This window comes from Mesoplodon densirostris, chromosome 2 (assembly GCF_025265405.1).
Source record: "Mesoplodon densirostris isolate mMesDen1 chromosome 2, mMesDen1 primary haplotype, whole genome shotgun sequence".
Lineage (NCBI taxonomy): Eukaryota > Metazoa > Chordata > Mammalia > Artiodactyla > Ziphiidae > Mesoplodon > Mesoplodon densirostris.
The window spans coordinates 89316885-89344854 of record NC_082662.1 but is presented as its reverse complement, the minus strand read 5'-3'; the positions used below and the strand labels follow the sequence as shown (position 1 = coordinate 89344854).

Genomic DNA, 27970 nt, shown 5'->3' with positions numbered 1-27970 from the left:
AAACAAAAAAGGAGTTAGTACCTCAGATTCCCTCACCTATCCTATGCAATCAGGTGACTTTTCTTCCCCAATTTTGCAAAAAACCTGGAAATTTGCTTTCTGGCGTGTCTCTGAACTCAAGGGCACCAGGCAGGATGGAGGGAGAGAGAGGCCCTATGAAAATACAGATATCAAGGGAAAGTCCTACATACTAGATGAAAAGATATCCAGCCCTTTCCCCTCATTTGGCCCCAAGAACGTGGGCAGCAAGCTGTTGAATGTCTACTCAGCTTGTCAGTCCCTGGTGCGGGAACTACCAAACATATCAACATGTGGAAAGCCTCTGATGTGAAAGATTCACAAATAAACAAACAAAGAGAATACAGGAAGCAGACAGAATAGAGAATATAATGCTTTAAAAATAGATGAAATCATTAGCGATAAGAATGATATCAAATTCATTAATAAAACAGGTGTTATTTTTCAAAAAAATTCAGAGAACAACGGGAAAACCAATAAAAAAGGAGGCTCATGAAAGCTGAAATATTATGGAAGGATAAAAACTCAACAGGAAGTTCAAAAGATTTAACTTGAGAACTAAGCTGAACCAAAAGAACATGGGATGGAAAAGGAGAGATAAGTATTTTTAAAAATTAAAGGATCCAGGTAGATAGTACCTGAATGAACAGAATTCCAGAAAATGAAGAAGGAAAATGTCCTCTGAACTGAACTATTTCCAGGTTGACAGGGCCTAGCAGGCCTCCTCAGAATGAACAGGACAGTAGTGGGGTGGGTAGTATCCCTACAAGCATCTATCACCATTCCATTTCATAACAGTAGGGATTTTAAATTCCTAAAAGCTTCCAGAGAGACTATAAACAGGTAAAATACAATAGGAATGGCTTCAGATTTCTCAGTGGTAACACTGGAAACTAAATGATAATAAAATTGTACCTTCAAGATTTTTAGAGGAAAATATTTCCTACCTAGAATTATACATAGCCAAACTGTCATTCAAGTATACAGGTAGAATGAAGACATTTCAGATAGGAAAGATTTCAAAAACTGACTTTCCATGTACCTATTCTTACACATTCTTTGGAAGACTCTTCACTTTTCCAAAATAAGGGCATATACCAAGAAAGAAGAAATATGATCTGAAAGTAAGAGATTCAACATAGAAGAGAGCTAAAGGAAATTCCTTGGATGACAGTGAAAGAATGTTCCAGGTTGACAGCTTTGCAACAGACTTAGAGAACCTATACAGACTAGAGCAGAAAGACTCTGGGGGGCAAGGAGATGAAGAGGGAAAGAATAAAGGAAGAGAGGGAGGAAGGAAAGAGAAAGAGCAAAGGAAAAAGGGAAAGAGAATGAGGGAAGGAGGGAGGGAGGGAGAAAGGAAGGAAGGGAGGAGGGAAGTGGGGAGGGAGGGAGGTTGACAGAATACCTGATAAATTTAAGCATAATGAAAGGAAGTATGCTATGTTAGATTTTGTAGATGAATTGGTGCAAAAAAGCCAAGAGGCAGAGAAAACAAGAGAGGGAGAAAGGGAGGGCCTAAAGTAAAGGAATGAATGAATGATGAACTCTAAAGAAAACAAAAGGTACAAGAATGAAAAATGTAATCATAGTTCATTACATGGCTTGATTGTGAATAAAAATAAATTGTTCTTAATACTGAATTTAACTAAAAATGGTGATACAGTTATATTAAGATAATGGGGGGGAAACATATGTTTATGTTTGAGGGAAGGAGATATTGCCTATAAAACAGTTTCAAACATGTCAATACCATGATGGAAAAGGAAGATGAGGAACTGTTCCAGACTGATGAAGACCAAAGAGACACAAGAGCCAAAGCAACATATGATCTTGGATTGGATTCTGTTCCAAAGGAGAAGAAACTTTGTTTTTTCTTTCTAAATGATATTATTGGGACAACTGAAAATTTTGAAAGGGTCTGTGGATTAGAATATAGTATTATGTCAATGTTAATTTCCTGATTTGCATACTTATACTGTGATTACATAGGAGAGTGTCCTTGTTTTCAAAAAATATACACAGATTTAATTAGGAGTAATAAAACATGTCTCTAATTTACTCAACTTGCACACACACAGAGAAAACAAATGTTGTGAAATGGTAATAACTTGGAAATCTAGATTCTTTGTGGTATTCTTGCAACTCTTCTCCAAGTTTGCAATTATTTCAAAATACAAAGTATATTTATAGTTTTCAAAAGTCAAATCATCTGACAAGGCTTAAAATAAAACGAAACAAATTAAAAATTAAAAAAGCAGCATCACATGCTCCACTATTGCTTTTACCAGTTCATGCTCCTCAGAAGCAAATTCAGAACTCTATTAGCTATTTTTGTTCCTTGTTACCTTCCTTATTTCAAAATAACATATATTTTCTTTTTTTAAAATTTTTCAATTTTCATATTATCAGTAGGTGTCCTTCTAAGGAGGATGAAGAGTATTTATTTAAGCCAATTAATTATATGAGTATAGACTCAGAGTCCTATTTTACTCAATGGGTTATAATCCATTAATATAATTTATTTTGATGTTCTAAGTGTCCAAAATTTGCCTAGTGGGAGCTCCTTAAAGCTGGCATCTGTGTGTTTTTGATATGTCTTCATTATTCCTTGAGCACTTTATTTTCTGGCATAGCAAGATGTTTCAGATTTATGTTATATTTTCCCTGCCCCAGTCATGGAATCAGACATTTCTCCAAGGAGCTCTGGTTTCTTTTAGAGGAGACTGGTATTTAGAAAACAAGATATAAATGCTAGAAAATATATGTATATTAGGCATGATTTAGACCAAGGAATAGAGGACAAATTACAGTTGAGTTGATCAGACACACAAAAACATGGAGACAATAAATGTCTTGCAACAAAAGTTTAGTGAAACAAATTATGATATATACCTACAATAGGATACAATAAAGTCTATCCATATACTAGAATACAATAAAGTGATTAATATATTAGGAGAATATATAGTAACTTGGAAAAAGATTCACAGTATGGTATTAAGAGAAAATATTAGCTTATAAAATTTGTATTCAACTAGATTCTAATTCATGTACATGTACTTATGTGTGTGTATGACAGAGGGGGGCCAGAGGGTAGGAGAGAAAAAGTGAGAAATAGCGCACTCACGATATGCATGCACTCATGAACTTAGAAGCTATACCAAAAAGTTAACAGAAGTTATTCCAGGTGTTGGGATTGCTGTTGAGTTTAGTATTTTCCTATCTGAGTTGCTGTATTTCCTAATATTCTAAAATAAACGTGTATCATTTTGAAAAAATGTTTTTAATTGTTTAGAGTCAACACTATCTAACGTGTTCAGAAACAGTAAGAACTACAGTAAAAAAAAAAAAAAAAAAAACAGTAAAAACTACTGAAAAAACTACTGTAGGGCCTCCCTGGTGGCGCAGTGGTTGAGAGTCCGCCTGCCGATGCAGGGGATACGGGTTCATGCCCCGGTCTGGGAGGATCCCATATGCCGCGGAGCGGCTGGGCCCGTGAGCCATGGCCGCTGGGCCTGCGCATCCGGAGCCTGTGCTCCGCAACGGGAGAGGCCACAACAGTGAGAGGCCCGCATACCGCAAAAAGAAAAAAAAAAAACAAAAAAAAAAAACTACTGTAAAAAAAAACAGTAAGTTAAAAGAGCTGTCTAGGGCCATTTTGGCAGAAGACCTTGGATTACATATTTGATTATTTGTTTTTTTTTCTTAATTCAAAGTTGTATAGTTAAATAGGAAATTTAAAAATATGTCCGGAATCACATGAAAATGGGATTGTCAAAATAAATTATGGGATGCTAACACAATGGAATACTAAGCACCCATTAAAACCAGAATTTAGAGGTTTCAAATAAATGTGCAATCAGCATGTACAAAAATCTCTCTCAATTATCATTTCATATAAACAGTAGTTTTGTAAGTTGATGGGCAAATGTGCTTTAAATTTCACTGACAGTGCATGCAACCATGTGCTTTGGCGTTCTTTGTAGTCACCCTCTTAACTCACCACAACCCACTTCTTTTACCTACTACATAATTTAGCATTCTATTTCTTCTGCTTAAAATGCATCCTTTTGTAGAGTGGAAAAGATCTGCCTGAATTTATAAAGGCTCACAATTCCAATGAGTGTAGTGTGGTGTCATAAACATATGCTTCAATATCTAGCAAAGGAAGAAAATTACAGGCTGAAATTTAGCAACATCCAAGATTTCAGTAGAAGGATGTAAATTACTATGAATCACTCAAAAACATTCTTAAAACCTCAATAAAAGTGACTATCCAAAGAGTTTTATATTTGCTTCAAAAAAAGGAAAGAAAATATACTGACAATACTTAAAAGATTTACATTTGGACACGAATAAGTAAAGACAATAAGTGTTTGAGAAGATCCAAAGAAGTAACTGACCAAAAAAAACTTCATTTAACTTTTTGTGGTTGATGCTTTTCAGGAGAAATGGATCGTTAAAATTTGTTCTTTCCAAACAAAGTTCTTACCTCCACAATAACGCATGCCTCTTTCTCCTGATAGTTCTCTCTGTCTTTCTCCCCGTCCTCAACCTCATTTATACATTCGTTCATTCTTAGCATTTGGATATACATCCCTTATCCTACGATATTTCACACAATGAAAATACATCTTTTCATTTTTTTTCTTCAAGAGATTAAAGCAGAAGGGAAATTATTTGCATGGTAAATCTCTACTTCTTAAATAACATTGAATACCTTTCTTATAGCTAGCATAGTGAAAACACACACTCACACAGATGCACACCAAAAAATCTTGGGATGGTTTTAGGCTGAGATTTGAATATGTATAATAGATAAATAAGCCAAATTGTTGCAGGAAGTCATTGTCTTTTATTCTTACTCCAAACCAACACATTCACTGTAAGAGAAACCATTTAAGTGACTTTCCTGAAATGAATGGACATTAGCACGGTGCTAGCACAATACTGAACTTTATTGACAAAGTCACTTACAAATTAAGGGTAAGTTTTCTTTGTTCTTATTTTTGGTTTATTATAAGCATTTGTTGTGGGTTGAACCATGTCCTCCCAAAATTCATCTGTTGAGGTCCCAACCCCAGTACCTCAGAATGCGACCTTATCTGGTGACAGGGTCTTTACAGAGGTAATCAAGTTAAAATGAGGTCACTGGAGTGGGTCCTGATGCAACATGACTGGTATCTGTATAAAAAAAGGAGAAATTTGGACATAGACATTCATAGAGGGAAAACATGAGACTATAGGGAGAAGACAGCCATCTAAAAGCCAAGTGGAGAGACTGGGAACAGATCCTTCCCTCACTGCCTTCAGAAGGAACCAATCCTGCTGACACCTTAATTTCAGATTCTAGCTTCCAGAACTGTGAGAAAATAAATTTCCGGTTGTTTGAGACACCTAGTCTGTGGTACTTTGTTACGGTAGCCCTAGCAAATGAACAGCATTTCTGTATATAGAGTGGTACACAATAAATATTTAAGGAAGGAAACAAGGATAGAAAGGAAGGAAGGAATTATAATTAAAATATTTCATCTTTGCTCCATTAATCTTTTTTACAGGTTAACAATCAACTTCAGTAATTTCTGAGAAATGTTTTTTGCCTCCCACTTTTAATGCTATTAGATGGTTCCAAAGTTCTACTATTGGAATAAATAAAATACAGAGCTAAAATTTAAAACAAATAATGACTTGCCAATATTTGAGTGCTCAGGAGATAAACTCCAAAAGAACAGGTTAAAAGGTGAGATATGACCTCTCTAAGAGGTGGCCTTCCTTAATATGCTTCACTAAGATGCTACTCGGGAACATCTCATAAATATAACATGAATTACTCTGATAATACTAAATTGCAACCACCATCTGTGCACAAACAGCTATTTTCTTTTTACAAGTAGAGGGAAAAAAATCAATGTGAGAAGTGTGATAAATCAGAATACTGGCATGAAAAGGCCATGCAAATAAAATTGCTGATGTACAAGAAACACGTACACCAAGAGACATCTGGTAAAAATCAACTTAAACTGGAAGGAGTTTGAGAAACCATGTTGTTATGAGGGACACTCATCTTGATGGGACTAAATTTAGACTTCCCAGCTGTGTTTTGGTTTACAACTCCTTCCAATCTGCCTGCTTATAATAATAATAAAAAATTAGAAAGGCCTTCTGTGGAACACTGTTGAAAATGTGATTGGGGGAAAAGCCAGTCTATGTCGTGTTCTATAAAGGGGCATACAACACTCAATAATCTTGTTTGACATAATTTCCAGTACTATGTAGTATATATACCCTTGTATGCATATATCATAATCTATTTATTCATTTTTCTGTTTCTATTTTCTAACAGTGTTACTTTGAATATACTTGGACTTTTTCAGGTTTTGTGCACTACGAAGTTATATACTGACCACAGAAATGTTTCATATAATTTTATTTGACATAATTTTCCACTCTGGCCAAAACAAAACAAAACAAAACAAAAAACCTGGTATATTAAAAGAAAAAGTCTCTGTAGTTAGGCAGAACTAAACTTAATTCAAGTTTACATATATATACAGCTGTGTGAACCTGGTCAAGTCACGTTACTTTTCTGAGATTCAGTAACATCAGAGAGGTCATATCTCACCTTGGATCACATAGGATAAAAAGAGATGAATAAATGTGGGGTATACATTGTCTCCTTGAAACCTTCATGTGAATTATATAAACCTTACCACGACCCCATAGAGTATGTTCTATTTCTTTCCCTTTTTTAAACCAGCTAGCAATACTATTGAGTATATATACTCTTTTACCTCTTGTTTTCAAATGAGGAAATAGGTTAAATCACATGTTCAAACTCTTAACTGCTATTAAGTAGAGGAACCAGCATTTGACCACCACCTAACTGCCAGTAAGTCAAACGTACTGGGAGTTGTCACTGAATTCAATTTTCAGTTTCCCACAAAATTAAATAGAAATGTAAAGCAAGAATAAATCAATTTCTATGGTTAAAATATAGTCGTGTAGTGGACGAAACCCAAGGAAGTACAAAAACATTCAAGGCAGCCCATAAGAATGGATAGATAAATTGTGGTGTATGCATACAAGGCTTTATCTATCTATCTATCTATCTATATCTATATATATAAACACAGCAATGAAAATCAATTACAACTTCATGTAAGGCCATTGATAAATATCACAAACTAAATATTAGAAGAAAAAGATCAAATCAGAGAAGAATTCACACAGGACATCATTTTTTAAAGTCCTAAAACACACAAGGTCCAAATTCACATAAACCCTTAATAAATAGTGCTTCAAGATACATATACAGATCTCCCTTGACTTACAATGGGTTTACATCCCAATAAACCCATTGTAAATTGAAAATATCATAAATCAAAAATTTATTTAATACAACTAACCTACCAAACATCATAGCTTAGTCTAGACTATCTTAAATGTGATCAGAACACTTACAATAGCCTACAGTTGGACAAAATTATCTAACACAAAGCCAGTTTTACAATATAGTGTTGAATATCTCATGTACTTTATTGAATGTTGTCTGAAAGTGAGAAACAAATGGTTTTATGGGTACAGAACAGCGTCAAGCGTATCGGTTGCTTCCCCTCGTGATCGTGTGGCTAACTTGGAGCTGTTGCTCACTGCTGCTGCCCAGCACCAGGAAAGCTTATCTACCGCTGCTCAAGAACAGATCAAAATTCACAATTCAAAGTATCGTTTCTACTGAATGTGTATCGCTTTTGCACCATAAAGTCTAAATATCATAAGTCAAACCATTTTAAGTTCAGGACCATCAGTTTTACGAAAACCAAATGAATGATAAAAACAAAATTCAAATTATTATTTTCTTTTATGTAGGAGAGAGAGAGAGAATCTTGGAGAGGGCCACACAGGGAATGCAGGCATACCTCATTTTATCATGCTTCACTTTATTGCACTTCACAGATACCATGTTTTTTACAAGGTTTGTGGCAACTTGGCATCGAACAAGTCTACAGGTGCCATTTTTCCAACAGCATTTGCTCACTTCATGTCTCTGTGTCACATTTTGGTAACTTTTGCAATACGACTTCAAACTTTTTCATTATTACTATATTAGTTATGGTGATCTGTGATGAGTGATCTTTGATGTTACACTGTGAGTGTTTTGGGACATCACGAACAATGCCCATATAAGATGGTGAACATGATAAATGTTTGTGTTCTGACTGCTCCACCCACTGGTTGTTCCCCCATCTCTCTCCCTCTTCTTGAGCCTTGCTATTCCCTGAGATACAACAATACCAAAATTAGGCCAAGTAATAACCCTACCATGGCCACTAAGTGTTCAAGTGAAAGGAAGAGTCTCAAGACTCTCACTTTAAATCAAAAGCTAGGAATGACTAAGCTTAATGAGGAAGGCATGCTAAAAGTCAAGATAGACTGAAAGCTAGGTCTTTTGTGCCAAACAGTTAGCCAAGCTGTGAATGCAAACAAAAAGCTCTTGAAGGAAATTTAAAGTGCTACTCCAGTGAACACACAAATGATAAGAAGGTGAAACAGCCTTATTGCTGATATGGAGAAAGTGTTAGTGGTCTGGATAGAAGATCAAACCAGTCACAACATTCCCTTAAGACAAAAACTAATGCAGAGCAAGGCTCTAACTCTCTTCAATTCCATGAAGTCTGAGAGAGGTGAGGAAGCTGCAGTAGAAAAGTCTGAAGTTTGCAGAGGCTGGTTTATGAGATTTAAGGAAAAAAGCCATCTCTATAACATAAAAGTACAAGGTGAAGCAGCAACTGCTAATGTAGAAGCTGCAGCAAACTATCCAGAAGCTCCAGCTAAGATCATTAATGAAGGTTGCTACACTAAACAACAGATTTTCAATGAAGATGAAATAGCCTTATATTGGAAGAAGATGCCATCTAAGACTTTCATAGCTAGAGAGGAGAAGTCAATATCTGGCTTCAAAGCTCTTCTTAGTGGCTAATGCTGCTGGTGACTTTGAGGTCAATGCTCATTTACTATTCTGAAAATCTTAGGGCCCTTAAGAATTATGCTAAATTGACTCTGCTTGTGCTCTATAAATGGAACCACAAAGCCTGGATGACAGCACATCTGTCTACAACATGGTTTACTGAATATTTTAAGCCCACTGTTGAGACCTACTGCTCAGGAAAAAAAAAAAAACCCTTTCAAAATACTACTGCTCTTTGACAATGCATCTGGTTACCCAAGAGCTCTGGGAGATATACAGCGAGATTGATGTTTTCATGCTTACTAATACAACATCCATTCTGCAGCCCATGGATTAAGGACTTTCAAGACTTTCAAGACTTATTATTGAAGAAATACATTTCACAAGGCTATGACTGCCATGGACAGTGATTTCTCTGATGGATCTGGGCAAAGGAAATTGAAAATCTTCTGGAAGAATTTCACCAGTCTAGATGTCACTAAGAACATTTGCGATTCATGGGAAGAGGTGACAATATCAACATTCACAGGAATTTGGAGGAAGCTGATTCCAACGCTTACAGACGACTTTGAGGGGTTCAAGACTTCAGTGGAGGAAGTAAATGCAAATGTGGTGGAAATAGCAAGAAAATTGGAATTAGAAGTGTGAAGATGAAGTGACTTGCTGCAATCTCATGATAAAACTTGAATGGATGAGAAGCAAAGAAGTGGTTTCCTGAGATGGAATCTACTCCTGGTGAAAATGCTGTGAAGATTGTTGAAATGACAACAAAGGATTTAGAATATTACATAAACTGATACACTTAGTTGATGAACCAGAGGGAGGGTTTGAGGACTCACTCCAACTTTGAAAGAAGTTCTATTGTGGGTAAAATGCTATCAAATAGCATTATACACTACAGAGAAATCATCTGTGAAAGGAAGAGTCAACTGATGCAGAAAAACTCATTTTGTTGCCTTATTTTAAGAAACTGCCACAGCCGCTCCAACCTTCGGCAACCAACTCCCTGATCAGTTAGCAGCCACCAACATTTCTAAGTGCCAGGGATGCACCTTAGCACCATACACTTGCATTATTTCATTTAATCCTCTCAACAATCTGATGAAAGAAAGCTCAATTATCATCACCTGAATTTTACAGATAAATAAGCTTGTACCATAGGGATAATAATAATTCTCCCCAAATCACTTATTTCTTAATTGGAAGAGCCAAGACTCAGCCACCACTACCATCACCACCACCCATGCACACACACAAAAAGCACCTATTATAGCACCTTTATTTCATTTAACAAAAGTTCATTGAATGTCAACTATGTATCAAGCACTAGGCTGGGATACAACAGTGGCCAAGACTGGCTGGCATGGTGCCTTCTCTCATGAAGCTTACATGATAGTTAGGGGGGAGGGTAACAGATGATAAACAAATAAAAATATAGAAAAACAAGATAAGTCCAGATATAAATAAATGTTGATAAACAGGGGATAAACAGATAAAGTAGAATGAATTGCTGGAGTAAGTGGTTAAGGCAGGAAGTGAGAGGAATGCTTTTGAGAGAGCTGTCAGGGAAGGTGTCTTTAAGGAGGTGATGTGAGAAGGAGCCAGCCATGAAAAACACTGACGGAAGAGCATTCCAGTCAGGGGAACCAATAATGCCTAAGGCAGAAAAGGACTTAGGATGTTGGGAGACCAGAAAGGGGGCAAATGGGTAGAACACAGGCTTTGATGAAGATATAACCAATGAAACTCATTTTGACGTTTACTGTGGCAGAATTTTAAGTATTCATATTTTTATCTTATAGGTCTTGAAAAAAGGGAAGGGAGAAGTCCACGATAAATGAACATTGCACCTGAAATCCAAAGTAACATATCTGTTGCACAGCTAGAGTCTTTTAAGGATCTGTATGATCCTACTCAGACTATTCATGAGCATTAACCAATAAGTGGTTATTAATCATGACTAATGCCTTTCCATTTATCTCAATTATGCTTGGGTAATTTCTTATCTAGTGGAAATTTTTCTTTTTTGTATTTAACACTCTATAGAAAAATTAGTTTTCCTTATTCAGAAAGGTTCAACATCCCATTTGCATATGATTTTGCCACAAAACCACTGTGGGAGCCAGTATGATTGTTCCCAATAACCCCTTGTCTTTCTATGAAAGGAATACACTTCCTGGTCAGTTACCAGGTAACTTTCAGTGCCTCCTTATGGAAGGAAAATAAGTTTCCCACCCCAGTTAATTTGACCAGTGACTTGCTTTGGACAGTGTCCTGTGTCTGGGCAGAAGATTTGGAAGCCATTGCCTGTTTCCACCAGTGCTCATATTCTTTTCCCTCTGCCATAGGAATGACATGTCCCAATTAGCATCACTCCTTTAATCTTGATCCCAAAATAAAGAAAACACAAGAAGCAGACTCAAAGCCTGGACCAGACTCTCAGTTCAGTCATAGTTGACAGGTACATACCTGAGAAAGAAGTCTTTATTGCAGGTAAGCCACTAAGATCTTGAGGCTGTTTGTACTACCGCATTATCTAGTGAAACCTAACAAAAAAATACCATTCAACTTTCAACCAGGTTAAATACATATAAATATATATGTACATATGTATTATGTATGTATGCACACAGACACACACACTTAACCTTCTCAGAGTTAATACAAAGAACAAAATAGGAATTTTTCCCCCAGTTCTGAAAACTCACATACCAAGAGTTTGCCTTTAGTTTTTGGTCACACATAATAAGGTTTCCATTTTAACTGTAAACAGAATTTCTATTCCTAATGTTTCATCGTAAAAGATTAATCTCTGTTTTTCATTTTAAAATGAAATTTTCATTTCTTATATCAAAAATTTTAAGCAATGATTTAAAAGAATAAAATATTATGCTAAATTAAAGAAGCTAGACACACAAAAAGTGCAATTCCATTTATATGAAGTGTCCTAAAAAGGGAAATTTATAAAGACAGAAAACAGATTAGTAGTTGTCTAAGGCTGGGAGTAAAAATGGATATTAACTGGAAATGGCATGATGGATTTGAGGTGGAAGATGAAAATGTTCTAAAACTGGTTAACAGTGATGGTTGTACAACTAAGTAAATTTACTTACAAAAAATCATCTACCCAAAATGGGTGAATTTTGTGGTATATAATTACACCTCAATAAAGTTAGTTAAAAACAATTAAAAAGGGTTATGTTATACCAAAGCATTTCTCAAGGCCCAAAAAATTATTTGTTTCAATTTTAGAAACTACTGATTTAACCTTCTGTTCTGTTTTATCACAGATGTGTTTTACTGATTTTTATATCACTATTTGCTAATAATTTTGATTGTCTAGCTACATCCTTTTTTATTAATACTATAAGTAGCACTGCATTATCCAGCGTGATTGGATATATGAAGTGCCAGAGTTATTCAAATATTGTTTAAAATAGACAAAACTTTCAAGCAAATAACTCTCCATTTGTTTATTGAGACAACTTTAAAGTATATTCTTAAAGTGACTAAAAATGTTTATTTTAACTTTTAGTCTAACATCCTCTTTGAAAAGTGTGGGATACAATTAAAAAATACATGAATAAAATAAATTTGAACACTACAACTGCATAACTGTTGAATCTGTGTTTCCTTTTTTTTTTTTTTTTTTTTTCCTTCGGTATGCGGGCCTCTCACTGTTGTGGCCTCCCCCGTTGCGGAGCACAGGCTCCGGACGCGCAGGCTCCGGACGCGCAGGCTCAGCGGCCATGGCTCACGGGCCAAGCCGCTCCGCGGCATATGGGATCCTCCCAGACCGGGGCACGAACCCGTATCCCCTGCATCGGCAGGCGGACTCTCAACCACTTGCGCCACCAGGGAGGCCCTGTGTTTCCTTTTGATCACACTAGCCACTTGCAAAACTAGCAGGCTCTCAGAGTTATACTAGAGCATCCTATCAGAACCCCCAAAATGCAAAAATAAAACTCCACCTTCAAAACCCAATAGAATATATTTCATTAAGTTCAAATCTGAAGTCTTTTAACATTATTTTCCCAAAATACTTGTAATAATTTTCCCCATTGCCACTGACCAATAAATAAATAAAATAATGCTATCTGCACAAAAGAACTCTATAGTTCTTCTTCCTAGAGGTTCTCATGGATTTTTTCTTCTTTTGGCTATACAACATCCAATCTTGTTTCCAACCATAACACTGGGTATAGTTTCTGCTAGTGCCTGTCCCTTTCTGCATCTGCATTTCCAGCCTTCAAATCTACTTTATGAGCTACTATTTCATTCCTTTCCTGCCAGAGTTGATTTCCATTGCTTGCAACCAAGCCCCCGATTGAGACAGGTACTATTGGCTTCAAAGGATTTATTTTTCCCAAGTAAGAAGGTTTCTAAATGATTCCCTTGGGTTTTCTTATGCTTTGTGCTTATTTCTTCTAATGAAATCTAAATAGGAGCTATTGTCTAGAATTGACGCTTAACATAGCTCTGTGTCATCCATCAATAATATTTACTCACCATTTGTCAAGACAAATTTGTTTTAAATTCTATTTGGTCTAGTAACCTGATTGGAAAGACCAATACAATACAAACTGAATTTACTGAAAACAGATGATTGGAAAATTACTGCAATAACTGTGTCCATATATATGAAAAAAGGCACAGGCCATATCATTCATTAATGTATTTATTCCATTAACATTTAGAGTTCCTACTCTTCTACCTTCAAGGAATTTAATTTATTGGAGATAGACAAGCAATTAAGATTTTAGAGATGAGAAACAAATACCTCTTTATAAGGCAAAATGTATTAAGTATTATGAAATTCAAAACACTATTATGGGGAGCACAGAGTGGGAAGAAATTAGTTCTAGCTGGAGAATGAAGAAGCTCTTAAGGAAGAAGTCGCTTTACAACGGGCCGTAAATAACAGAAAGGATTTTGTTTTGTTGACCCAACAGTAATATTGTAAGGTGCAAATAAATCACTGAGGAATCCTGTTAAAATACAGATTCTGATTCATTGGTTCTGGAGTGGATTCTGAAACTGCATTTCTAACAAGCTCCCAGGTGATCCAATAGATTCGTGGAACATACTTTGAGTACTAAGGTACGTGCACATACGCGCATGCAAAAGAGAGTAAGAGAGAGAGAGAGAGAGGTGAGGGGAGCCACAGTGTAGCCTAATCACCAAGAGCCTTGAATGACACAATGTGACAATATGTTCTTTATGTTCAGAGCTGGGTGCTCTGGAAACATCAGTTTTCTGTGAGCACACAGGACAGACTACAGGCAAAATATCAGAAGAAAGAAGACCTTGTGTGGCTATTTTAATGGTTCTCAAATGTAAACACAATATACTACTTGGTGCTGGAGCAGTGGGAATGAGAAGAAGGCACTAATTCTAGAGATACCAAGAAGATAAAACCAACTGGGACATTTCAGATATGTAGGGGACAGGGAAAGTGAGTGAAAGGGATAAACAGAAGGTAAGACCTAGTATTTTATCCTAGATATCTAAGAAATCATCACATCATTAGCAGAGAATCAGATGGAAAAGATAACAGGTGTGGGAAGAGAAATATAAAAATTAGGGAATGGAGAAACATAGTTCAGTTTGGGAATGAAACTGTAGGGATGAGTTGAAGGGATGATTAGGACCACCTAATTAAGGCTTTCCATTGCTCCTGTGGTTAAGTTTAGCATGCTAAAATTTCATTTCCCTCTTAATAGCGGGAAGGGACAGTGCAACTGTCACACCCTCTTCTCCTCTGGGACAGTTAGTCATCCAGCTTGTGCCAGAGCATTTTTAGTGAACCTTCAATTAGAAAACTATTCCATAAACCGACCTAAAACTGATCTCCACATACTCTTGACCTAGTGGTTCTACTTTTGCCCTTCAAAACTATAAACATTTAATCCACCTAGATCATAACAACTCTTCATAAATGTTGTTAAAAGAATCAGCCCAAGTCTTTTCCAAGCTAAACTACATTTTGTTCTTCCCAGCCTTTCTTCACAGTTGCCAGAACATATCATCAGTGAAACCCTTAGTTTATTCTCCTTCATGATAGCAAATGCATGGCGAGACTGTTACTACTGCATCCCTCCCCACTCCTTGTGCCAATGGAAGACAGTGCTGATGGATCCAAGCCTTCTTTCTGCTAAGCCCAGACTAGATCTAAGGCTCTATCTCAAAACAGCATTCCAAGGATCAGGGCACTGGTATCCATAGATGATATAATATACCTTTGCCATTTTCTGACATCAACTCCCCCTTTAAAATACAGAGGGTGGAATGGAACTTAAGTTGCACGAACAGTTCAAATTATCGTACAATTAATACTCCATATGACCTTGAAAATATGTTGTTTGTTCAGATTCAATAGGTACCTTGTCATTTGGGTATATTGATCATTCAGTCACTGAAAATCACTAGGAATGTTTGTACATAAAATGGTCTTATACAAGGTGTCTCCAAACTTATCCTGCAAGTTCCTTGTTGGTTTTAATTCTATTGTTGACCATATATGCTCATTCATCAGGAGAAGTTGAGGATTTTTCATCTTCTTTCTACTTCACTCACCTACTCTTCCTCCTCTGGGAGGAATATAAGAGTACTTAACATCTAAGAGGCCTGTGATGGTAGACAGTGGAGCTTCTAGTGGGAGGAATCCTGGATCAGCCCTGTTTTCCTTTACTTTATTGGTTCCTCTTTTTTTTAACCATCAAAATGGTAAAACCCACTGAGGTAGGATCAGTATGAAGGTCAGAGAAAGGGGAACACATGACTTGCCTGCTTTAATCGTGTATTCTAGGTTTTAAGTGAGACAACTGAGAATGCATACACACATACATTACAGATATACATACACAGAAACATTCACTATGCTTACACATTCTACATGCACACACATACATAATATATGTGTGTATATATATACATACACATTCATATATGCCCACACTACATACATGCATACATATGTAAATACTGTGTGTGTGTGTTTTATATATTTCTGTACAGATTACCAAGGTAGAAAACCACTCATTGATTCAAGGATATTTCTTGAGTAATCATAATCCAAGCTAGTAATAAAATATTAATTTGGTTAGACCGGTACTCCTCAAACTGGTAGCCACTAGCCACAGGTGTCTATTTAAATTTAAATGTAAATTAATTCAAATTAAACACAATTAAATGTTCAGTTCCTCAGATGTACTAGTTTACAATTCAAGTGCTCAAACGGCACATGTGGCCAGTGACTGCCACATTAAACAGACAGAGCTGGAACATGTCCATCACTGTCGTTCTTTTTGGACAGCAGGATCCTACAGGGGCAGTGTATAACTGATCAATATTCAAGAGGGTTTACTAAGGGCCAGGTACTATTTATAAGCTCTTTACATTTACTAAGTCATTTAATCCTCATATTTATTATTTGCCCTCATTTTACGGATGAAAAGTCTGAGGCACTAAGAGGTTAAGTAACTTGCCAAAGGAAATAAAGCTAGTAAGCAGTGGAGACAGGGTTTCACACACAGGCAGTGTAGCTACAGAGTCTCTGCTCCTAAATACTAAGCTTATGTCTTGCTATATTTTAACTTACAATGATGAGTAGAACCTCCTTCAAGACTTTACATTTATCCCAATTAAATTTCATAGTCTGCTTTTAAACCCAGTATTCCAATTTATCAAAAATCTGGAAGACTGATTATGTTATACAGACTATTAGCTTTTGGTACAGTTTCCACTGTTGCTGTCCTAAGACAATTTGTTTTTATATTTTATTATGCACATTGGTTTACTGGGTCAAGAATTCTGACAGGATACAGCAGAAATGGGTTGTTTCTCCTCCATTATATGTGGGGCCTCAGCTGAGATCTGATGCCTCAATGCTGGGGCTGACGTCATGTTAGACATTTTCACTCACAAGTTAGTCATATAATGCTGGATGGTGCCTGACTTCAGCTGAGGCTGCTGATTGGAACATTTACGTGTAGTCTCTCAATGTAGCCTGGGCTTCCTCACAATATGGAGGCCTTAGGTTACATGTCTTACATGGCAAAAGCACACTGTCCCACTGAAAAAAATCAGAGCCTGCATTTCCTTTTATGATCTGGCCCTGGAAGTTGCACAGCATCATTTCCACCATACCCTACTGGTCAAAGCAGTCACAATCCTAGCCACATTCAATGAGTGGGGCATAGATCCCACCTTTTGATAGGAAGGTGGCAGGTCACATTATAGAACAGCATATAGGATGGGAGGTGGTGATGTGGCTGTCTTTATCCAGTTATTCTCCATACTTTTGTAGTATTATGTATTATGCTGGTTATTCTCTCTTTTCACCCCCACCCTTCCAGCTCTCATCCATCTATTCTCTGTCCCTTAGGAGACTGACCCCTATGAATGTCATCACCTGAGCAGCTTGCTTAGTGGGGGCCAGAAGCAGAGATCCAAGAACAGGAGAAGAGGAGCTCAGGGAATATACCCCCATTTCCTCCCTGCTTTGGTGCCACACTTCAGGCAGTGGCACATTTCCAGCTGCAGCTCTGTGTAAACACAGCTCATGTGGAAATGGCCCCTTCTCCACAGCTCCAACTCTCACTGGGTTCCAGCAACACTATTTCCATCTCTCTTCCCTTTAGAACTAGGGGTGCTAAAGGCTTTTTGATACTGCAAGTCTCTAAATGCCTCAGTATCCTTTCTTTGTTCCTGAAACTTGCCCAAAATGCTATAAATAAATAGTCCTTGCATTAAACTCTCTTCATTTAAATCATGGAAGAGAATTCTGATTCTTATCATGGCCATGAATAATAGATGCAAACAATAGGAACTGAATAAAGATGGTTCCTACAACAAATGTGAAAAATTAATAACCAGACTTCCAATATCTTCTTCTAAGTATTTGAGAGAATTGTTGAATAGTACAATTGTCCCTCCATCACTACACTGAATTGAGCTGGTTGTCTCCACAACCATAGCTCATTATTCTTTCAAAAATATCATTTTCCACAAAAATATGAGTGATTCCTTCAAAAGCTTGTTCAAATAAACATATACATTGTTATATTTCTGATTTACCTAAAAACAATCTTAGTCTTCCACCATTCTTATTAAAAATGACCACCTCCTTCCTTTCAAAGTGTTTATACTAAATATACTAAGTAGTTCTGTTGCTTTGATAGCTTTACCAGAGCTTGAAATTAAGCCTACTTGTCTATACCTTCCAGAACTTCCTTTCTTCCCCCTTATTTTTGAAAAGAATTTTTACCTATTTCTAGCTTTTGAGCACCAAGCCTGCATACCATGACTTCTCGAAGTCAACTAGTGGTGATGATGATAATTACATCTGTAAATTCCCTGATTATCCTAAATGATATAGATCTCACTTTATGGTCCTGAATACCATTTAAAAGACCAATAATAAGAGCTATAATTTACTGAGTAACAAATAAGCATCTCAGTGTTTCACTGTGACCTGTTTACCTATGCTCTGTTTCAACTGCTGTTTCTTCTACACATTAGACTATTTAATTTTAAAAAAGGCAATTTATTTTAATATATTATTTTTCCCCAAAAAGAAGAACTTTTTCTTTTAAATGTAGACAAGTTTGATCCTTTTCTCTAGGTAATTTTTTTGCAAGCCTCATCTCATTTTGGCCCAGTTCTAAAACAATTATTACACTATTGTTTCACTTTTTATTCTTTTTCTTTTCCTTTTTTCGAATTATCAGTTATGTTCTCCTACCTTCCACATCTATTCTTGTTCTTTTAAGTCAATATCCTCTGCATTCCTTGTGCTCTATTGAGAACTGGCATAATTTTCTCTTAACTGGATCATCTAAAAACTCAGAACAATACTTTGTTTTACTTTCCATCTCTCTTGATTTATACTGTCATTTAGAGTTTCTGTCACATCTTCCAACCGGACTCCAAGACTGTGATAAAAAGAACTGAATCTTGCATTTCTTTTTTCCAAAGAATCCTTAGTGCAGAATCTTACACAAAAATACTTAACATGTATTTACCAGGTACTTATAATGTACTGTGATAAAAAAAGGAATAATTATAAGCCAAAGAACCTACTCTTTAAAAAGCTTCTGACCTGCAAATGTATACTGATAAACCACATTAACAAAATGAAGGATAAAAATCATATGATCATCTCAAAAGATACAGAAAAAAGCACATGATAAAATTTAACATCCATTTATGATAAAAACTCTCAACAAAGTGGGTAGAGAGGGAACATACCTCAACATAATAAAGGCCATAACAAAGCCATAGCTAACATATACAGTGGTGAAAAACTGAAAGCTTTTCCTCTAAAACCAAGAACAACACAAGGTTGCCCTTATTCAACACAGTATTGAGAGCCTTAGCTATAGCAATCAGACAAAAAGAGGTAAAAGTCTTCCAAATTGAAAAGAAAGAAGTAAAACTATCACTGTTTGCAGATGACAGGATACTATATATAGAGAACCCTAAAGATGCCAAAAAAAAACTATTAGAACTAATAAATGAACTCATTAAAGTTGCAAGATACAAAAATCAACATACAGAAATCTGTTGTGTTTCTATACACTAATAATGAACTATCAGAGAAATTAAGAAGATAATTTCACTTACAATTACTACAAAAAAAATACGTAGGAATAAATTTAACCAAAGAGATGAAAGAACTATACTTTGAAAAGTATAAGACACTGATCAAAGAAATTGAAGACAATACCATGCTCATGGGTTGGAAGAATTAATATTGTTAAAATTTCCATACTATCCAAAGCAATCTACAGGTTCAGGGCAAGCCCTATCAAAATACCAATGGCATTATCCACAGAACTGGAACAAACAATCCTAAAATTTGTATGGAACCACAAAAGACCTTGAATAGGCAATTCAATCTTAAGAAAGAAGAACAAAGCTGGAGGTATCATGTGCCATGGTTTCAAACTATGCTACAAAGCTATAGTAATCAAAATAGTATGGTACTGGCACAAAAACAGACATATGTATCAATGGAAAAGAACAGAAAGCCCAGGAATAAACCCATGCTTATATGGTCAATTAATTTATGAAAAGGGGGCCAAGAATATATAGTGGGGAAAAGAGAGTCTGTTCAATAGATGGTGATGGGAAAACTGGACAGCTACATGCAAAAGGATGAAACTGGACCACTTTCTATACCAAAAAAAGAAGTAAACTCAAAATGGATTAAAGACTTAAATGTAAGACCTGAAACCATAAACTTCTAAAAGAAAACAAAAGCAGTTGCTCTTTGACATCAGTCTTAGCAATATTTTGGGGGATCCGTCTCCTCAGGCAAGGGCAACAAAAGCAAAACTAAACAAATGGGACTACATCCAACTAAGAAGCTTCTGCACAGTTGAAAGCCATCAACAAAATGAAAAGGCAACCTACTGAATGGGACAAGTTATTTGTAAGTGATACATCTGATAAGGGTGTTAATATCCAAAATATATAAAGAACTCATACAACTCAATAAAATAACAATCACAAAAAAGAAAATAAACAAAACAAAAAAGAACAAACAATCCAATTAAAAAATGGGTAGAAGAACTGAATAGACAATTTTCCAAGGAAGACATACAGATGGCCAGAAGACACATGAAAAGAATGCTCAACATCACTAATCACTATGGAAATGCAAATCAAAACCATAATACGATATCACCTCAAACCTATCCAAATGGCTATTATCAAATGAACAACAAAAAACAAGTGTTGGTGAAAATGTGGAGAAAAGGGAACCCTTGTGCACTGCTGATGGGAATGTAAATTGGTGCAGTCAGTACGGAAAACAGTAGGAAAGTTTCTCGAAAACTTAAGAATAGAACTGCCATATGATCCAGCAATCCCTCTTCTGAGTATTTATCTGAAGAAGTGAAAACACTAATTTGAAAAGACGTATGCACCCTATGTTCACTGCAGCATTATTTACAACAGCCAAGATATGGAAGCAACCTAAGTGTCCGTTGATAGATGAATAGACAAAGAGATGTTGTGTATATGTATACAATTGAATATTACTCAGCCATAAAAAAGAATAAAATCTTGCCACCTGCAACAACATGGATGGACCCAAAGGATATTATGCTAAGTGAAATAAGTCAGACAGAAAAAGATAAATACTTTATGATTTCATTTATATGTAGAATCTAAAAAAACAGAACAAATGAACAAACAAAACAGAAGCAAAACTCATAGATACAAACTGGTAGTTTGGCGAAGGGAGGTGGAAATAGGTTGGGGGGAATAAGAAGTGCAAACTTCCAGTTATAAAACAACTAAGTCACAGGTATGTAATGTACAGTGTAGAAAATATAGTCAATAATATTGCAGTAACTTTACAATGGTGACAGATGGTTACTAGACTTATCATGGTGATCAATTCATAATGTATATAAATATCAAATCACTATGTCATACACCTGTAACTAATATAATATAGTATATCAACTATATTTCCATTAAAAAAAGAGAAAAAGAAAGAGCTTCTGGATGGGGGCACGGTATATATATTCATAAATAATCAAAGGAAATAAGAAACTACAATTGTAAATACAAACTGAATATGAAAATGGTCAATCTCAAAGTACTAAAGGGTAAGGTTAGTACACTTTGGTAGTAATGGTTGATACCATCTTAGGGTAGGCTGGACAGTGGCAGGGTTCTACAGAGGAGCAGGTTAAAAAGGGAGTAGTAGAGAGAGTAGGCCAAATGAAGACAACTTTCTTAAATTTGCTTGTCTACCTGTGGTTAATGGTTGAAAACTTCAACTTACTAAAATAGAAGCAGGCAGGGCCCATACACTTGGATCCACCCTGCTTGCTAGTGCTGTATAACTCCATGTGTTGGACACTTAGAAAAAGTTAAGACCCTCTTCTATAGAAACCAGCCATACAGATTAAGGTAAAGATACAATATTGCACATTATTATATGCCCTGCTTAATAAAGCAGAGGTTAAGTATGGTGTTGCAGCTTACATCCTTTTAAAACAGGACACAAAATTACAGACACAAAATTAGGTAGAAAAACAATTTTTTTATTTAGAATGAGAAAAGAAATCTCAACAACTGATTGGAGCCATAGAGTTCTAGATTCCTTTCTTCTGAGGTAGCTTTAGGCAATTCACCAGAAACGACAACTTAGAAATGCTTCTGGCTACAACCTGTCATTCCCTTTCCACCTAGAACCTGTACAACTCCCAGTAACTTACAACATTTTACAGAGGCCTAAGCCAACAACACAGTTAAATTTAAATTAAAGTTAAATTTCATTAACTTCACCTAAAATCTGCCTCTGACTACAGAGGCTCATTAAAACAGTGATTCTCAGTTGAGGCTGGGACACTGAGAATCTGGGGAAAGAGAAACCACATGACTAATTTAAACCATCCCAGATGATTCTGATATGCAATTGCCACTCCCTACATTCTCCCCGTACCCCCCGCCCCCGAAGATTCACAGTGCAGAGTCCCATACACTAATACCATAGTCTAATGGTATCTTAGAAGGCAATATAAACAAGAACTGGCCAATTGTCCTTGATCTGAACATAAAATATGTGTGGAACATAAAAGTGTAAACAATTCCATTGTTTTACAATTTAAACACATTGAAAAGGTCAAGTGACTTCATCAAGGGTACAAAACTGATACTCTCTCTGAACCTCCCAAATACAACTATTCCTACCATTTCATTTAATCCTGAAGGAAAAAAAGGGGGAGTTTTACATATTCCTCTTTGGGGTCAGAGTATGCTTGTTCACTTTCTAACTTCTTTCCCAGAATAAAGCAGTGGTGAAGTTTGTTGGCTTTACTTAACAGCTCAAGGTAACATTTACCTACTGTACAGGCTTCTTAGTAATTAATACAATGTTCCCATCTCAAGTCTTCTGCCAACAGCAACGAGAGAAGATGCAGTGGCATTGAACGGCCCCGCAAGAATGGTATTTTTCTTTTCCAAAAAAAAAAAAAAAAAATTACAACCACCAGCCTACACGCACAAGTCGGCCAGTAACCCTTGTCAATTTCTCTCCAACTATCCTACAAGTTCAGAGGGCCCTTTGGTCCTAGATTTCCCCGGGTAACGGTTAAAAACGAAAGCGCTGTCTGTGGGTTGGGTAGCAGGAGGTGACTATCTGAAAAATCCTGAGCTCCGCAGCGCAGGAGCTTCCCCGTTGGACACACGAACCGTTTTCTCCTGAAGAGGGATTACCTCACGCCTTTTCCCACTAGACTTGAGACTCACCTCCGGCGCCACCCAAGTCTCCAATCCACAACCAGCAACAACACTAAATCAAGAATAATTTCTCTAGACTCGGGTGATTTCGCTCCCAGAGTTCAGGGCTGGCTGAACCTGAAAAGAAGCTGCCAGGGGCGGGGGCACTTTTGGGCCACCGCCTCCCGGGTTCGGTCACTGTCACTGGAAATGTCCGCGTCAAAGAAGGGAAGAGGAGAATAGGGTGAAACAGCACAACTTTGAAGACTCCACGAAGCCACGGCCCTGCCAAACATAAGGTCAAAGTGCAGACGAGGGAGCGGCTGCTATTCGGGACCCGCCGGGACGCAGCCCCGGAGCCGGCGAGCCGCCAGGCGGGGTCGGGCAGCTGGGGGAGACCCACCCTGCCCCGGCTCCGAGTCTCTAGCGGGGCCGAGCGAGCGCGCTGGGGCGGCCGCCGCACTGCGGGGCCAACTCCGGGAGTTGACTTGGAACTTTCCCGGGACGCGCCGCCGCGCCGCCCTCACCTTACTGAATACCTCCAGGTCGTCCTCATCTTCGTCCAGATCCAGCACCTCGGCCTGCAGGAGGGAGGAGGAGCCGCTGCTGCCGGGGAGGGGTGCGTCGCCCCCCGGGCTCTCCCCGCCGCCGCCCCCAGCCGGGAGGCCCGAGGAGCGCGCCTGAGGTGCCCGGCAATCGCCCTCCATCCCGAGAGTGCGCGCCCCGCCGGCCGCAGCCGCCAGCCCTGCTACCCAGAGCGTGCCCATTGGCTCCCGCGCATCCTGCGCCTCCCCGGACAGCCCCGCTCCAGCCCCACGTCCGCTGCGCAGACGCGGAACTGCCAGGACGAACGCGGGGCCCAGGCTCATCCCCGCTTGGCTTGGGGCCTGCCGGAGGCGAAGGGGTGGGACTCTCGGACTCTGGCTAGGGTGGGGCCAGGGACGCTGTCCCCTGAAGGTAGGAAGGGGGCGTCCTCGTGCGGACCTGGCTGCGGGGCTACCCTACGACCGCTTCCACGGGGGCGGGGGTCTGGGCAGAAGTGACGGAGCGAACCGTGAACTTCAGAGCATCCACAGCGGGGCTGGAAAGCAGCCGACCCATCTCGCCAAGAGAAAAAGCCAATACTGTATTTCCTGTATTTTAATGGTTGCCTTTTTTTCTTGGCTGTGGATTTCGAGTCCGTCTTTTACTAAGGCTAATGCAAAACCTCCTCTGTTTTGTAATTGATTTTTGACCCAGTGACCGGACTGTGTGGTCATTTCACTGTCAAGCCAGGGAAGTTGGATTTAAAAACTATTTTCAGCCACTTTCAAATGTATCTTTATTTCTGGAGGTCATCCTGAAGTTAATGAGCAAGAATGTTACTAAGAGTCGAGGACAGCGAGCAGGACTGGACATTGACACCAAGAAATAATCTGCAGTCTTTACGCTGCCAATGCAAAACTGTGATTATTTAGTTGTTCACTGCTTATTATTAAAAAAAGAAAAACTAAATTCCAAAAATAATGGATAATTGAATGCAAATTGATATATTTGGAACTATCTTCAGGTTTTATTACTTACTCGCCTCAGCCCCAGCTCTTTTCTCCCATCAGCCAGGAAAGAACATCTAAGAACTTTGCACATAGAGAAGAGGCTAATTCAGACTTGATTTCCAAAACGTCTCCTGGCAAAATGTTTAGCCTGATGTTTAAAACTATTAACTTTGGAAAAAAAGACGTATGTAAGAGAATTTCTCTTTCCAATTAGAGGACAAGGCCTTAATAATATGTTCCCTCTTAACTGTTCATACTGGTTTCAGTTCATGAACGCACTTATTCAGTCAAGCTGGTCTCTCTGCAGGGTGAATATCCAGGCTCCTTCCTATGCTTTATAGTCCCTGTACCCAAAATGCCATCTCCTGCCTGTCCTGCAGGAATTAACTATAATCCCATGTCTTTCAGGAAGACTTTCTGATTGACACAGCCTGTTCCCAATTTAGTATTTAATTTTATTTCATGCTGTAGATTGTATTTATTTCATGTAAATGCCTTACATTCCTTAGTAAATTATAACATTTTAAGCTTAGGGATCACATTATTTATTAATAAACCACAGTAGTAGCTGGACTCACTTTAAAAAGCTCTCTGCTAGGGTATACAAAAAATACAAGTTATTAAAAAGCTATTTTTTTTCTCTCTAAGCTCATTCTGGCTAGTGAGGAAGATTCAAGTTTTTCGAATTGCAGACTGAACCAGGAAATTCTTAAGGATACTGTGACTCACAGAATTGCCAGAAAGCGTAGAGACAGGCTCAGAAAATGGGCAGAACAAACCAAGACTATAGAGCTTGTATCACAGCCACACCCATGCCATAGAACTAATAACGCAGACATTGCTGCCACCATTACCGAGCACCAGATGCCACACCTCTTCCACATACTGCCATTGACAGTGATGTCACTGGACTCCAGGTGCTGACACCAACATCAGTACCACAGCTGCCTCTGAGAACTGCCTTTGCTATTACTACCACAAAAGTACCCACAGTCCTGTTTCTCTGTTTTAATTATTCTAGTTTCAAAACCCTGAAGAGTAGATCTGCTTGACCCACCTGGCTAAGTCCCACAGAGATTTCGAAGGCAAATTAGATTTCTAAGTATAGAAAGGCCATATTGATACCGGTCAGCCAAAAAAAAAGGAAAAAAAAAACCTTACTATTATTCATTCTTTGGCCGCCCAACATTAAAATCACATTTGTTCACATACTGTTGTTTTTTTTTCCCATTCCTGCTAAATATAGTTCAGCTATGCCTCAAACACCTGGGAATATAGTCCTCAGCTCCCCAAAGGAAGAAAATCCAAACATACTCATTATTGGTGCAGCTCCAAGTCTAATAGGTCTATCCCTCCTGTAGTTCTGCTGTAATTCTGTTGATATTTTATAATCGATGGACTAAATTTTTAAATTTAATATCCAACTTGCCATGCCTACTTATTCAGTCGTATGAAAAATATTAAATTGCCACATAACAGTCCCAGATTCCCATTAAATGGGATCATCACTGGCTTCTTTAATGGAAGAGTTCTTATTTGGGTGCTATATTCTCTCAATCATCGCAGTCCAAAACTTTAAGTACAGGTATAATATTAAGAGAAGCCCTACCCAGTCCTGTCCCTTGGTTTTTGGACTGTTATTCTGATTAATATCATATATTAATTTTTGGTTCTGAGCATATACATCTTGTCAAAAAGCTCCCCCTCTCCCACACTTTCCAGGTAGGATCTCCTGAGACCATAACTGAGTGTTTAATATGCCAGTCAACCATCCATAAAGTCAGCTGTTTCTGGTAATGGGACTCATGATAAGACAAGTCACCCCCTGGGCATTGCCCAATGGCTTTATTTCCTTTGCTGGAGGTGATTTAATTGTTTAGAAAAAAAAAAAAGTTATGTGCGAAATCTGATGGGAAATAAACCAGTCAGTAAGTTCATGGATGATTGTGCTGGCAGAAACTTGTTGAGCAGGAAAAGCAAACCCAGTGTATCTTTTCCATTAAGGACAAATCATGACATCCTCCAGATTATGTGGCTGCAGAAGAGCCAGGAGTAGTTGTGGCAAGTTGAGGTTTAATAACTTACCCAAGGTAAGTAATAAGGGGTAAGTAATTTAAGGCTCACTGAAAGAAAGTGTTATAGTTGTTGCCTTAAAAAAATAGAAGAGGGCTTCCCTGGTGGCGCAGTGGTTGAGAGTCTGCCTGCCGATGCAGGGGACACGGGTTCGTGCCCCGGTCCGGGAAGATCCCACATGCCGCGGAGCGGCTGGGCCCGTGAGCCATGGCCGCTGAGCCTGCGTTTCCGGAGCCTGTGCTCCGCAGCGGGAGAGGCCCCAACAGTGAGAGGCCCGCGTACCGAAAAAAAAAAAAAAAAAAAAAAAAGAAGAGAGGATTTATAAGGATATTTGGGGATTCTTGGCTCTTAGACTTTAGCAGAATAGATAATTCTACAATCCTTCCACTAAATATACTGACAAACTATAACAAGAATCTTTTAAATGCATGGATAAGCTTTCAAGGAAGTGATTGACTTCCAGGGGCAAGAAACAAAGTAAGTTTAAGTGAGAGAATGAGACTAAACATTTGAGCTGATACTCTGCCGGTCCCCAGGGTGGGATGGTAGGATTGGCCTAAATAACCTAAAAGTGTGAGTTTGAATTATCATGAAAGAATAATGGAAATGGAAATTTGTAAAATATTCAGTCAATAATAAAACTCTTCTGGATCAGCCTAGGCTCAAAGTGGGAGAAATCTCTCCCCCCAGAATCCTAACCATGGTTCAGGAAGTCACAATTCAAAAAATACAAGTGACCCTGGTTGAATGATATATCCCTGGGATATCTGGCACAAGCAAATACAAAATCTCTTCAACCCACTTCTGGCAGAGCCACTACGGATAAAGCTATACTGCAGATTAGATCACAATCCAAATGAAAAACATTGAAGGAAATGATCTACCATGTGCCAGAATTACTGTACAAAACTATTAAAAGGATTAGAGCCTCAAAGAACTTTAAACAATATGCCAAAAATATAAATTATTTAATAACTAAAAAGAATAGGGCTTCCCTGGTGGCGCAGTGGTTGAGAGTCTGCTTGCCGATGCAGGGGACACGGGTTCGTGCCCCGGTCCGGGAGGATCCCACATGCCGCGGAGCGGCTGGGTCTGTGAGCCATGGCCGCTGAGCCTGCACGTCCGGAGCCTGTGC

General features: G+C 38.1%; 1 protein-coding gene across 6 annotated transcripts in view; it reads right to left on the bottom strand.

Annotated features, from left to right (window-relative positions):
- SNX7 (sorting nexin 7) overlaps nucleotides 1-24041 on the bottom strand; it is a 100261-nt gene extending 76220 nt beyond the window's left edge. For 2 of the 6 annotated variants that reach the window (XM_060090174.1, XM_060090171.1), the window contains exon 1: nucleotides 23755-24037. In XM_060090174.1, coding sequence (XP_059946157.1) covers nucleotides 23755-23994 — 240 coding nt within the window. In that variant the 5' untranslated portion in view covers nucleotides 23995-24037. Of the gene's footprint in view, nucleotides 1-23754 lie in introns of all 6 variants that reach the window. The other 4 variants (XM_060090175.1, XM_060090173.1, XM_060090176.1 and 1 more) reach the window with 4 other exon arrangements.
- Between the last annotated feature and the right edge of the window lie 3929 nt (nucleotides 24042-27970).